At 45.0% G+C, this 15,361-nt stretch overlaps 1 protein-coding gene across 3 annotated transcripts in view; it reads left to right on the top strand.

The window, feature by feature from the left end:
• Nucleotides 1-11,647, top strand: part of CRTAM (cytotoxic and regulatory T cell molecule) — a 51,605-nt gene extending 39,958 nt beyond the window's left edge. The window contains exons 12-13 of one of the 3 annotated variants that reach the window (XM_073584856.1): nt 3,688-3,780; nt 11,478-11,647. In XM_073584856.1, the coding sequence (XP_073440957.1) occupies nt 3,688-3,780; nt 11,478-11,533 (149 nt within the window). In that variant the 3' untranslated portion in view covers nt 11,534-11,647. Of the gene's footprint in view, nt 1-3,687; nt 3,781-10,069; nt 10,336-11,474 lie in introns of those variants that run through there. The other 2 variants (XM_073584855.1, XM_073584857.1) reach the window with 2 other exon arrangements.
• The last annotated feature ends 3,714 nt before the right edge of the window (nt 11,648-15,361 follow it).

Here is a 15,361-nt window from a genome sequence, read left to right as displayed (position 1 = left end):
TTCCGCCGCCCATTCTCATCCTGGCAGTAATAAGGAAAGTCAGAGAAGACAGGGCACGAATGATATTGATAGCCCCCTTTTGGCCAAAAAGAACTTGGTTTTCATGGCTGAGAATGATGTCGGTTTTCATGGCTGAGAATGATGTCAGTAACCGACCCCTGGGTTCTACCAGATCTCCCCGACCTTCTGTCTCAAGGTCCCGTGCTACACCCTCGAGCAGTGAACCTCCATTTAACAGCATGGAATTTGAAAGGGCACTGCTGAGGGGGAAAGGGTTCTCAGAAAATCTGGTTTCCACGCTACAAAAAAGTAGGAAACCGATCACAACCAGGGCCTATGGTAGAACTTGGAGGAAATTTCTATCCAGCTCCGGGGCAAGGGTTCAGGATGGAATACAAATTGATAAAATCCTTGAATTCCTGCAAAAGGGGTTAGGACAGGGGCTGGCGACTAATACACTGATGGTACAGGTAGCGGCTCTAGGCGCCCTTTATAATCAGGATGTGGCAGGCGACCCTTGGGTAACACTATTTATGAGAGCCGCAGCCAGGTCTAGACCAATAACCACCCAGAAGATACCATCATGGGATCTAAACCTAGTATTGTCTGCCTAACAGGACCCCCATTCGAGCCCATTCAGTCAGCTCCCCTGAAAACCTTATCATTAAAAACGATACTATTAGTGGTCCTAACATCCGCTCGCAGAGTGAGTGACATTCAAGCCTTGTCAGCGATACCCCCATTCACTAAAATCCTGGACGATAGAGTCATATTAAGACCTGACCCAGCATACCTACCTAAGGTGTCAACACACTTTCATAGGTCACAAGAGGTAGTCCTTCCTTCCTTCTGCCCAAACCCTAGGAATAGGGGAGAGGAAAAATTTCACACTCTAGATGTGAAGAGGTGCCTAGTTCAGTACCTAGAGGCCACCAAGGTATGTAGGAAGGAAGGGTCTCTCTTTGTGTGTTTCCAGGGACCTCGAAAGGGGCTCAAGGCATCCAAGAGTACCTTAGCAAGGTGGATAAGGGATGCGATTGCCCTGGCGTACTCATCCAGTGGGAATACCATCCCGGAAGGTTTAAAAGCCCACTCTACAAGAGCAATGGCGACCTCATGGGCAGAAAGATTAGAGGTATCAATAGAGCAGATCTGTAAGGCGGCCACCTTCTACCTTTTTCAAGCTCTATCGCCTAGATCTAGCCTCTACGTCTGACCTGACCTTCGGGAGAAGGGTCCTTCAGGCGGTGGTCCCTCCCTAAGCTACCAATCTCTGAAATTCTCTCCGTGGTGCTGTCATGGGTGAGAGAGAATAGCTTAGTTACTCACCGATAACGGTGTTTCTCGGAACCCATGACAGCACCTGCTTATTCCCCCCCCTTTCACGTGTGCGGTGAGCACGGTTTAATGTGTGTAGAGTGTTTTTTGTTAGACACGGGGCTTCTCCATAATATGCAATATTATAACGTTATGTATATACTTTTGTTGTTAACTAACTGGGAGACCCTCTGATGCTCTGTAACCAACTGGGGGCGGAGGAGAGGTGTCGCCTTTTTATCTGTAGGTTCCTGTCCTTGATGGGCGGACCCCCTCTCTCCGTGGTGCTGTCATGGGTTCCGAGAAACACCGGTATCGGTGAGTAACTAAGCTATTCTCTCCTATTCTGGAGCAACAAAACACTTTGTATGCACTCACAAAAGTGACCTTTCACATTTTGCATTTTTTGGGTTTTTTTGGGTTGGAAAAAGTGGAACCTCCTAGAAGAGGCGGTGATTGGCAGAGCATCTTAATGATGAGGGAGTCTTTATGGGTCTAATGTTTGGATACTAAATTCCCGAATGGAATCAATTTAAAAAACAATCTATTTTACATTTGTTAATGGTGAACTGGATGTTACCGATGAACAAGTTACGGTATCACCTGCTGTTTTCAGTTAATGATTACACTGTGATTGGATCTTGTCCTCTGTATATAACTTTCCCCATTCACCTTCCTTATGAGCTTGTACTTGGCTTTCCCCGTCAGTCCCACAGACAATGAACGGAGCGCTGTTCTCAAGGTTATGGAGTAACATTCTGGGAATCACTGGGAATCCCAGAGGTCGAACCCCTAGCTATAACCTAGGCTATGGAGGGAGGATAATTTGCCATTTTGGGAAACCCCTTTATATAGCGTTAGTCCCAGACCAAACCGCGACATTAAATTATACCCAACAATGATCAATGAGATCTCAGACCAGACATAGAAATAAATTCACAGGCAATTCAGATGAAGAAAAAAAGATTTTTTTCACACACTGCACCCTACATTCCCCTTTATTACAGACTGATCCCTATGTCCTATATTTCTCACACAGACTGCTCCCTACATTCCCCTTTATTACAGACTGCTCCCCACATTCCCCTTTATTACAGACTGCTTCCTATGTCCTATATTTCTCAGACTGCTCCCTACATTCTCCCCTTTTTCTACAGACTGCTCTCTATGCTCTATATTTCTCACAGACTGCTCTCTATGCTCTATATTTCTCACAGACTGCTCTCTATGCTCTATATTTCTCACAGACTGCTCTCTATAATTCCCCTTTATTACAGACTGCTTCCTATGTCCTATATTTCTCAGACTGCTCCCTACATTCTCCCCTTTTTCTACAGACTGCTCTCTATGCTCTATATTTCTCACAGACTGCTCTCTATGCTCTATATTTCTCACAGACTGCTCTCTATAATTCCCCTTTATTACAGACTGCTTCCTATGTCCTATATTTATCACACAGACTGCTCCCTACATTCCTCCTTTTTCTGTAGACTGATCCCTATGCAACTCGCTTCTAGCAGCAACTGGGGTTTCGCCTCCTCCAGAACCTGCATATTTTTGGACAATTGTAGCTAATAAGACTAATAATATAAGTAGAAGATGATTATTAGGAAACAACGAATTAATCGCAAATAATATGACTACTAATTATTATATTTTTGCATTTTATATTTCGGTTGTTATTTCTTGCTTCTTTCTTCCCCTTCATTTGCCCTTGTATGACGCAGAGATAACTCAGTCGTCCTAATTGCCATTATCTTCTGTGGCAGCGCTCTCCTCCACTTGACAACATTTTGTTAATTTCCAAGGACGTATTTTCTGCCCTGAAATTTAAAATAAAGAATCTTTGTATTTCTCTTTTAAGAATTGCTCATTTAAAGGCCTCCAATATTCTGTGTGGTGGAGTAATGAACGATGCGAGGCATCACCCAGCGCCCGGCCCCACTAATGGGATTCTAATTAATTAATGGACGAGACCTGTTTATATTTCCACCTTTTAAGGGACAAAACTTTCGACTTAATCCACCAACCTGACACAATCAGCAAACGAGGCGAGTTTGTGGGAATGAATGAGACATGGAGCCCAGGCTGCAGCTGGTAATTCTATGCCCCGGCCGTGTCTGTGCGGCTCGCTCTGCGCACACCTGCCGCTCGCTATTCTTCAGGCTGCTGCACACAATAGTCTGATGACAAGTTGTTCCCCTCTATGACATTATCCACAGGCTTTGTGGCCGGCAGGTTTTGTGGCCTTTGCTTTTCTGTGTCTTTAACGAGGTGGAATGTTCCGCAGAGAACGTTCCGTGATGAAGGTTTATAAACTTTACTGTAACTCAGTGACTCAGAATCTTTGTTATTGTATCTTTTGTCCAGAAAATGAAACATCGGATCAGACGCTAGAGAGCACAAAGTCCAGATCTAATAACGAGGAGACGTCGAGTCAGAGCAGGAACGCCGCTGCACCAGGTCAGGAGCGAGCTCTGGTTACTGATAACAAACCGTGGAAAAGCAGAAAAAAATGCTATATATATATATACACACAGCTCTGGCAAAAATTAAGAGACCACTTCCAAATGTTCAGTTTGTCCGATTTTTCTCTTTATAGGTATATTTTTGAGTAAAATGTAAATTGTTCTTTTAGTTTATAAACTTCTGACAACATGTCTCCAAATTTCCAAGCAATAAATTTTGTATTATTTTTTTCTGATAAAGAAAAGTGGTCAAAATTTAAAAAAAGTGTTTTCAGCCCTCAAATAATTCAAAGAAAACAAGTTCATAATCATTTAGAAACAACAATACTAATGTTTTAACTCAGGAAGAGTTCAGAAATCAATATTTTGTGGAATAACCATGATTTTTTCAAAACAGCTTTCATGCGTCATGGCATGCTTTCCACCAGTCTTTCACACTGCTTCTGGCACAAAAATGTAATCAGTTCTTCTTTGTTTGATGGCTTGTGACTATCCATCATCCTCTTGATTATATTCCAGAGGTTTTCAATGGGGTTTAGGTCTGGAGAATGGGCTGCCCATGTCAGGGTTTTGTCTTGGTGGTCTCTAAATTTTTGCCACAGCTGTCTGTATGATGTGCTCAGAAGTTAAAGAACTGGTCCAGTTTATATCATTCTGTAACTTTCTGTTGTACTGTTTATGCCATTTCCTCACTATTATTGTTAACATCCCCAATCTCACCTTTCCATAATATTGCTCACAGCTGAGGGTTTGTCACAACGGTGTTAAGTCTAGACCAGGGGTGGGCAATTTATTTTCATGAGACACATGAGAGACCGTGACTGTTGTGGAGGCCAAACCAATAGTCTGAAATTAATTCCGCTTAATATTAACCTATTATATTATTTTATATTAATTGAATCGCTTAATATTGAGTAGTATTAGGTATCTTGACACCCCTATATACATTATGAGCCACCTCATAGCCTCCCTATATTCAGTATTAATCCTCACAAAGCCCCCTATATATATAGTATGAGCCCTTATATAGGCCCCAGATACAGTATGAGCCCCCACATAGCCTTCAATATATAGTATGAGCCCTCATATAGCCCCTATATACAGTATGAGACAGCACATAGCTCCCTATATACACCATGAGCCTCACATAGCCCCTTATACAGTATAAGCCCCCACATAGCCTTCTATATACAGTACTAGCTGAAGAGCCCGGCGCTGCCCGGGCATAGTAACTAACTGTGGTTAGTTATAGCAAATTATTATCCACCATCCCATAGTCCCGTGCCCATATACCCATTATACATATCCACGATCCCATAGGCTCGTGCCCATATACCCATCATACATATCCTCCATCCCATAGTCGAGTGGCCATATACCCATCACACATCCTCCATCCCATAATCCCATGCCCATATACCCATCATACATATTTGCCATCCCATTGTCGAGTGCTCATATACCCATCACACATCCTTCATCTCATAGTCCCATGCCCATATACCCGTCATGCATATCCTCCATCCCATAGTCCCGTGCCCATATACCCATCACACATCCTCCATCCCATAGTCAATCATTATGACATCATAATGAGCTTGCAACCTATGATGACATCAGTGTCGCCATGGCAACCATTATGACATCATAATGAGGGGCGGGGCTTGATACACACTTTTCCCCCATTATGTAGATGGGGGAAAAATTGTTTGGTGAATTGGAACGCGCGGGGTTAAAATTTTGCCTCAGAACATCGCCTAGGACACTCTCGGGGTCCAGACGTGTGACTGTGCCAAATTATGTGGCTGTAGCTGCGACGGTGCGGATGCCAATCCCGGACATACACTACATGCAGTTAAGTCCATAATATATTTGGACAGAGATAACATTTTTCTAATTTTGGTTCTAGACATTACCACAATGAATTTTAAACAAAACAATTCAGATGCAGTTGAAGTTCAGTCTTTCAGCTTTCATTTGAGGGTATCCACATTAAAATTAAACGAAGGGTTTAGGAGTTTCAGCTCCTTAACATGGGCCACCCTGTTTTTAAAGGGACCAAAAGTAATTGGACAGATTAAATAATTGTAAATAAAATGTTCATTTCTAGTACTTGGTTGAAAACCCTTTGTTGGCAATGACTGCCTGAAGTCTTGAACTCATGGACATCACCAGACGCTGTGTTTCCTCCTTTTTGATGCTCTGCCAGGTCTTCACTGCGGTGGTTTTCAGTTGCTGTTTGCTTGTGGGCCTTTTCTGTCTGAAGTTTAGTCTTTAACCCCTTCATGACCAAGCCTATTTTGACCTTAATGACCAGGCCATTTTTTGCAATTCTGACCAGTGTCCCTTTATGAGGTAATAACTCAGGAACGCTTCAACGGATCCTAGCGATTCTGAGATTGTTTTTTCGCGACATATTGGGCTTCATGTTAGTGGTAAATTTAGGTCGATAATTTTTGCGTTTATTTGTGAAAAAAAATGGAAATTTGGCGAAAATGTTGAAAATTTTGCAATTTTGAATTTTTATTCTGTTAAACCAGAGAGGTATGTGACACAAAATAGTTACTAAATAACATTTCCCACATGTCTATTTTACATCAGCACAATTTTGGAAACATTTTTATTTGTTAGGGAGTTATAAGGGTTAAAAGTTGACAAGCGATTTCTCATTTTTACAACAAAATTTACAAAACCATTTTTTTAGGGACCACCTCACATTTGAAGTCACTTTGAGGGGTCTATATGGCAGAAAATACCCAAATGTGACACCATTCTAAAAACTGCACCCCTCAAGCTACTCAAAACTACATTCAAGAAGATTATTAACCCTTCAGGTGCTTCACAGGAACTAAAGCAACGTGGAAGGAAAAAATGAACGTTTTAATTTTTCCAACAAAAATTTTCTTTTGGCATCAATTTTTTCATTTTCACGTGGGTAACAGGTTAAAATGGATCATAATATTTGTTGGCCAATTTCTCCTGAGTACATCGATACCTCATATGTGGTCATAAACCACTGTTTGGGCGCACGGCAGGGTTCAGAAGGGAAGGAGCGCCATTTGACTTTTTGAATGGAAAATATGCTGGAATATTTAGTGGTTGCCATGTCGCGTTTGGAGAGCCTCTGTGCGCCTACACATTGGAGCTCCCCCACAAGTGACCCCATTTTGGAAACTAGACCCTCCAAGAAACTTATCTAGATGCATAATGAGCAATTTGAACCCCCAGGTGCTTCACAAATTGATCCGTAAAAAAAAAAAGTACTTTTTTTTCACAAAAATTTTCTTTTAACCTCAGTTTTTTCATTTTCACATGGGCAGCAGGATAAAATGGATCCTAAAATGTGTTGGGCAATTTCTCCTGAGTGCACCGATACCTCATATGTGGTCATAAACCACTGTTTGTGCGCGCGGCAGGGCTCAGAAGGGAAGGAGCGCCATTTGACTTTTTGAATGGAAAATATGCTGGAATATTTAGTGGTTGCCATGTCGCGTTTGGAGAGTCCCTGTGTGCCTAAACATTGGAGTTCCCACACAAATGACCCCATTTTGGAAACTAGACCCTCCATGGAACTTATCTAGCTGCATAATGAGCAATTTGAACCCCCAGGTGCTTCACAAATTGATCGTAAAAAACAAAAGTACTTTTTTTCAAAAAAATGTTCTTTTAGCCTCAGTTTTTTCATTTTCACATGGGCAACAGGATAAAATGGATCCAAAAATTTGTTGGTCAATTTCTCATGAGTACACCGATACCTCATATGTGGTCATAAACCACTGTTTGGGCGCACGGCAGGGCCCGGAAGGGAAGGAGCGCCATTTGACTTTTTGAATGGAAAATTAGCTCCAATCGTTGGCGGACACCATGTCGTGTTTGGAGAGCCCCTGTGTGCCTAAACATTGGAGCTCCCCCACAAGTGACCCCATTTTGGAAACTAGACCCCCTTATCTAGATGTGTGGTGAGCACGATGAACCCCCAAGTGCTTCACAGAAGTGTATAACGGAGAACCGTGAAAATAAAAAATATTTTTTCCCTCAAAAACTGATTTTTGGCCCACGATTTATTTTCACAAGGGTAATAAGATAAATTGGACCCCAAAAGTTGTTGTCCAGTTTGTCCTGAGTACGCTGGTACCCCATAAGTGGGGGGACCACTGTTTGGGCACACGTAGGGGCTCGGAAGGGAAGTAGTGACGTTTTGAAATGTCGACTTGATGGAATGGTCTGCGGGCGTCATGTTACGTTTGCAGAGCCCCTGATGTACCTAAACAGTGGAAACCCCCCACAAGTACCCCATTTTGGAAACTAGACCACTCAAGGAACTAATCTAGATGTGTGGTGAGCACGTTGAACCCCCAAGTTTTTCACAGAAGTGTATAATGCAGAGCCGTGAAAATAAAAAATAATTTTTTTCTCCACAAAAATTATTTTTTTAGCCCCCAATTTTTAATTTTCCCAAGGGTAACAGGAGAAATTAGATCGCCAAAGTTCTTGTGCAATTTTTCCCGAGTATACTGATACCCCATATGTGGGGGTAAACCACTGTTTGGGCACACGTCGGGGCTCGGAATGGAGGCAGCACTGTTCGACTTTTTGAACGCAAAATTGGCTGGAATAAATGGTGGCGCCATGTCGTGTTTGGAGACCCCCTGATGTGCCTAAACAGTGGAAACTCCTCAATTCTATCTCCAACCCTAACCTCAACACAACCCTAATCCCAACCCTAATCATAACCCCAACACACCCCTAGCCCTAATACCAACTCTAAACCTAATCCCTAACCCTATTTCTAACCCTAACCCTATTTCTAACCCTAATTGAAAAATAAAAATATTTTATTATTTGTCCCTATGGGAGGTGATAAGGGGGGGCGGTGATTTAACTTTTTTTTTTATTTTGATCACTGTGACAGTTTATCCCAGTGTTCAAAATAAAAAAAAAATGAATCTGCCGTCGGGAAATGCCGGCGGGCGCACTGCGCATGCGCCCGCCATTTTCCAAGATGGTGGCGCCCATAGACCGGGACCGCCGTACGGTGGGACACCAGGACAGCCGTGGGGGTTAGTGAGTATCGTGGGGGAATCGGAAGGTGGGGGGGAGCGGAGGGAAGGGGGAGGGGGGCAGATTCTGACAGCGGTGGCCGATCGGCGCCGTCAGTCGGCGGGGGGGTTAACTTAGTGTCTCCAGCCATGTCCGATGCTATTTCAGCATCGGCCATGGCTGGATTGTAATATTTCATCATTGATGAAATATTACTATCGCTCTGATTGGCTGTTTCACTTTTAACAGCCAATCAGAGTGATCGTAGCCATGTGGGGGCGAAGCCACGCCCCCTGTGGTGAAGAACAAAGCCCCCTGTATCTGCGGGTCGGGTGACCTTTCAGTGACCCCGGTCACCAGACCCGCAGGGGGGCTTTAAAGTGGGTCATTTTGGCACAACTTTTCATAGGTCGTGAAGTGGTTAACAAGTGAAATGCATGCTCAATTGGGTTGAGATCAGGTGACTGACTTGGTCATTCAAGAATATTCCACTTCTTTGCTTTAATAAACTCCTGGGTTGCTTTAGCTTTATGTTTTGGGTCATTGTCCATCTGTTTTATGAAACGAGACCAATCAGTTTGGCTGCATTTGGCTGGATCTGAGCACACAGTATGGCTCTGAATACCTCAGAATTCATTCGGCTGCTTCTGTCCTGTGTCACATCATCAATAAACACTAGTGACCCAGTGCCACTGGCAGCCATGCATGCCCAAGCCATCACACTGCCTCCGCCGTGTTTTACAGATGATGTGGTATGCTTTGGATCATGAGCTGTACCACGCCTTCGCCATACTTTTCTCTTTCCATAATTCTGGTAGAGGTTGATCTTGGTTTCATCTGTCCAAAGAATGTTCTTCCAGAACTGTGCTGGCTTTTTTAGATGTTTTTTAGCAAAGTTCAGTCTAGCCTTTTTTATTCTTGATGCTTATGAGTGGCTTGCACCGTGCAGTGAACCCTCTGTATATACTTTCATGCAGTCTTCTCTTTATGGTAGATTTGGATATTGATACGCCTACCTCCTGGAGAGTGTTGGTCACTTGGTTGGCTGTTGTGAAGACTTTTCTCTTCACCATGGAGTTTATTCTGCGATCATCCACCACTGTTGTCTTCCGTGGGCGCCCAGGTCTTTTTGCATTGATGAGTTCACCAGTGCTTTCTTTCTTTCTCAGGATCTACCAAACTGTAGATTTTGCCACTCCTAATGTTGTAGCAATTTCTTGGATGTTTTTTTTCTGTTTTTGCAGCTTAAGGATGGCTTGTTTCTCCTGCATGGAGAGCTCCTTTGACTGCATGTTTTCTTCACAGCAAAACCTTCCAAATGCAAGCACCACACCTCAGATCAACTCCAGGCCTTTTATCTGCTTAATTGAGAATGACATAACGAAGGGATTGCCCACACCTGTCCATGAAATAGCCTTGGAGTCAATTGTCCAATTACTTTTGGTCCCTTTAAAAACAGGGTGGCACATGTTAAGGAGCTGAAACTCCTAAACCATTTATCCAATTTTAATGTGGATACCCTCAAATAAAAACTGAAAGTCTGAACTTCAACTGCATCTGAATTGTTTTGTTTAAAATTCATTGTGGTAATGTCTAGAATCAAAATTAGAAAAATGTTGTCTCTGTCCAAATATATATGGACCCAACTGTATACATACACACACTTGAGCTTTATATATTAGATGAGCCCTCGTATAGCCCCTATATACAGTATGAGAAAGCACATAGCCGCCTACATACACAGCATGAGCCTCCATATAGCCTCCCTATACTCAGTATTAGCCCTCACTACTCGCCTCGCTCCTGTTCCCACAGGGCTCTGCTCTGGTCCCCAGTGCACTGACTCTCTGCCCAGCAGACGCGACGTAGTGACATTATCACCTCTGCTGTCTCAGTCGCACACACTGATTGGTGGAAGAAGGAGCCGGCGTCCGCCTCCTCCACCGAGGAATTCACTGCTATCTGCAACCTGAGGATGTTTTCAGCCCTTTTGCCACACTTTGCCCTGGTTTGTCTAGATAATGCCCTGTGAGCTAAAGACAGAAACAGCACCTTGCTTCCTGATAGTTTGTTACATTATTTTCTGCACTGAAACATTGTATCAGTCTAGAGTCCACTGTATTTTCCTCACAGGATTGTCTTGGGCAGAGTTGTATCCCAAGTTCCAGTCCTCACGGCCCCAACAGATCAGGTTTTCAGGATTTCCTTAATATCGCACAGGTGATGGAATTATCATCAAGGCGTCAGAAATTGTGCAATACTATGAAAATCCTGAAAATATGATCTATTGCGGCCATGAGGACTGGGGTTTGGGAAACAATGAATGAGGAATGTTAGGACTGTACAGTTTTTCAGCCTTTGGAGAATGTTTCCATTCACTGACAAGAAGCCGAGATCTTGAAAACGGTAAGAAATAGAACCCACTAGAAAGCCGTAGATTTTCAGACAAGGAGGTTTCGTTCGCCTCCTTCCTGTTTTGTTTACTAATATTCAATGTTTCTTGGGTTGAAGATTAAATTCTTAGTTTAGTAATTAGGAATTAAGACGACATTAAAATGAAATGCGGCTCAGCAGGCGACTGTTGTGTCTCCAGCGCGGCTCTGCCGAATAAGAGGTAACTGATATCTGACGTCTTTGTATCGTCCTCAGCAGAAAATACCAAGCACAAAATCCCCGGAATCCAGCACAACAAGCAGATGTCTCACTGAGGCGGCCGGGCCCCGCACCCCCCAATGTGGAGAGGTGCCGATCTCCTGTACAATTACTGTCTACGTGTTTTGTATGTTACATGTATGTAATGAGAATAAAGTATTTATACAGAACAGTATTTGTGGATTCTGTATTTCTGAGGTTATAAAAACTAACAAAAAGGAGCACACACTCTGATGCACATACTCTGACGCACAGAGAATGACCGGCTGTGAGAATTGGAAGTCAAGATCTTCACAGTTTTACATGCAACAAAGTTACCATCGTTCTGCTGACCCCATAACTGCAAAGTCCAGACCTCCTCTGCTATCAGCACAAACATTGCTACCCCACCGGGAGCTCCATGGCCGAACAGCTGCATGCAGCCGTACATCACCAAGCGCAATGACATGCGTCGGATGGAGTGGTGTAAAGCCGCCACCACTGGACTCTGGAGAAGACGTGTTCTGTGCAGTGATGGATCGCATTTCTGTCTGCATCTGATGGAGGAGTCTGGGTTTGGTGATTCCGGGAGGACGTTACCCCTTTACTACATTGTGCCGCTGTACAGATGGTGGAGGAAGATAATGCTATGGGCTTATGGGACAATTGTAGCTTTCACTTTTATAGTAACAGTTTGGAGAAGACTCTATTCTGTTCCCCACGACTGTGCCCAAGAACCTTACAGACATGGGGGGGGGGGGGGAGTTATCAGGATCCTGTCAGCACCGGCGAACTGCCACAGCTGAGCAGGGTGATTCACCCACACTGCGGGAGGGCCCGGGGTCAGATGCTGCGGGGAAGCTCAGGCAGTCGGGACCTGAGCAACATGGTGCTGAAGGTAGCAGGAAGCAAAAGTACCTATGATCATTTGACCACAGGGGGCGGGGCTTAGCATCCTGCTGCTGGAGATGAGTGCAGGATGCTACAGGAACCCTGGAGTAGAGGAGAGGGGAACTCAGGTCGGACAAACGGGGGTCATACAGGGAGAGGGCGGTGCTGTACAGGAGGGGCGAGCAGAGAATAGTCAGAACGTAGGCAAGGAGTCATACACGGAGATAGCAGCGCAGTACAGGAGGGGCAAGCAGAGAATAGTCAGAACGTAGGCAAGGAGTCATACACGGAGGTAGAAGCGCAGTACAGGAGGGACAGGCAGAATTCATAACGGGGACAGAACCAGATCAAAACCAGACAAGCATAAAGTAGCACAGGCACAAAGCACAGTGTCATGTCCGCCATGTCTTATGCCGCAAGATGCCTGGAGCAGTGTGCACGCGCACCTTACCTCATGGCTGCACGCTGTTGCTGGGTAACCATCCGTCTGTCTGACTCTGCAATCCGCTGTACTCCTGGAAACCCCTGATCATGTGACCCTTCCTATGTTCCAGCCCTGCTGATTCTGCAATCCGCTGTATTCCTGGAAACCCCTGATCATGTGACCTCCTCTATGGTTCTACCCAGGCTGTTCCAGCGATGCTCTCTATGATCCTGGAGGATCTGAACCCAAAGTCCCTCCCTGGTCCTATGAAGAGGAGGATGAATGAACTCATGGAGATCAACATCCGACACTGCGGAGACACCACCACGTGTTTCTCAACGCAGTGATTCCAGAGCACTGCCCCCATCCCTTATGGGAAATAAGCAAAACATAAGCTGCGGAGACACCATCACGTGTTTCTCAACGCAAGCAATGACCAGCCAGGTCTTTGTCCGGGAAGGAACAACCACGGGAAGGGCAGTCTCCAATGAAGGAAACCACCTATGCCAAAACATGGTATCCATCCACATACAGCTGTTTCGGGGTATTGCCCCTCATCAGTGTGGAGTAGGAAACTGGCTGGTAGGAGCAATGCCTAGTAAAAAGACTATGAAGAGGAGGATGAATGAACTCATGGAGATCAACATCCGACACTGCGGAGACACCACCACGTGTTTCTCAACGCAGTGATTACAGAGCACTGCCCCCATCCCTTATGGGAAATATGCAAAACATGCAAAACAGAAGCTGCGGAGACACCATCACGTGTTTCTCAACGCAAGCAATGACCAGCCAGGTCTTTGTCCGGGAAGGAACAACCACGGGAAGGGCAGTCTCCAATTAAGGAAACCACCTATGCCAAAACATGGTATCCATCCACATACAGCTGTTTCGGGGTATTGCCCCTCATCAGTGTGGAGTAGGAAACTGGCTGGTAGGAGCAATGCCTAGTAAAAAGACTATGAAGAGGAGGATGAATGAACTCATGGAGATCAACATCCGACACTGCGGAGACACCACCACGTGTTTCTCAACGCAGTGATTCCAGAGCACTGCCCCCATCCCTTATGGGAAATATGCAAAACAGAAGCTGCGGAGACACCATCACGTGTTTCTCAACGCAAGCAATGACCAGCCAGGTCTTTGTCCGGGAAGGAACAACCACGGGAAGGGCAGTCTCCAATGAAGGAAACCACCTATGCCAAAACATGGTATCCATCCACATACAGCTGTTTCGGGGTATTGCCCCTCATCAGTGTGGAGTAGGAAACTGGCTGGTAGGAGCAATGCCTAGTAAAAAGACTATGAAGAGGATGAATGAACTCATGGAGATCAACATCCGACACTGCGGAGACACCACCACGTGTTTCTCAACGCAGTGATTCCAGAGCCCTGCCCCCATCCCTTATGGGAAATATGCAAAACATGCAAAACAGAAGCTGCGGAGACACCATCACGTGTTTCTCAACGCAAGCAATGACCAGCCAGGTCTTTGTCCGGGAAGGAACAACCACGGGAAGGGCAGTCTCCAATGAAAGAAACCACCTATGCCAAAACATGGTATCCATCCACATACAGCTGTTTCGGGGTATTGCCCCTCATCAGTGTGGAGTAGGAAACTGGCTGGTAGGAGCAATGCCTAGTAAAAAGACTATGAAGAGGAGGATGAATGAACTCATGGAGATCAACATCCGACACTGCGGAGACACCACCACGTGTTTCTCAACGCAGTGATTCCAGAGCACTACCCCCATCCCTTATGGGAAATATGCAAAACATGCAAAACAGAAGCTGCGGAGACACCATCACGTGTTTCTCAACGCAAGCAATGACCAGCCAGGTCTTTGTCCGGGAAGGAACAACCACGGGAAGGGCAGTCTCCAATGAAGGAAACCAACTATGCCAAAACATGGTATCCATCCACATACAGCTGTTTCGGGGTATTGCCCCTCATCAGTGTGGAGTAGGAAACTGGCTGGTAGGAGCAATGCCTAGTAAAAAGACTATGAAGTGGAGGATGAATGAACTCATGGAGATCAACATCCGACACTGCGGAGACACCACCACGTGTTTCTCAACGCAGTGATTCCAGAGCACTGCCCCCATCCCTTATGGGAAATATGCAAAACATGCAAAACAGAAGCTGCGGAGACACCATCACGTGTTTCTCAACGCAAGCAATGACCAGCCAGGTCTTTGTCCGGGAAGGAACAACCACGGGAAGGGCAGTCTCCAATTAAGGAAACCACCTATGCCAAAACATGGTATCCATCCACATACAGCTGTTTCGGGGTATTGCCCCTCATCAGTGTGGAGTAGGAAACTGGCTGGTAGGAGCAATGCCTAGTAAAAAGACTATGAAGAGGAGGATGAATGAACTCATGGAGATCAACATCCGACACTGCGGAGACACCACCACGTGTTTCTCAACGCAGTGATTCCAGAGCACTGCCCCCATCCCTTATGGGAAATATGCAAAACATGCAAAACAGAAGCTGCGGAGACACCATCACGTGTTTCTCAACGCAAGCAATGACCAGCCAGGTCTTTGTCCGGGAAGGAACAACCACGGGAAGGGCAGTCTCCAATG

This window comes from Dendrobates tinctorius, unplaced genomic scaffold (genome assembly GCF_039654945.1).
Source record: "Dendrobates tinctorius isolate UK_male_01 unplaced genomic scaffold, ASM3965494v1 ptg000086l, whole genome shotgun sequence".
In the NCBI taxonomy this organism is placed as follows: Eukaryota; Metazoa; Chordata; class Amphibia; order Anura; family Dendrobatidae; genus Dendrobates; species Dendrobates tinctorius.
The sequence above is the reverse complement of the archived record's forward strand: the minus strand, read 5'-3'. Positions and strand labels throughout refer to the sequence as shown.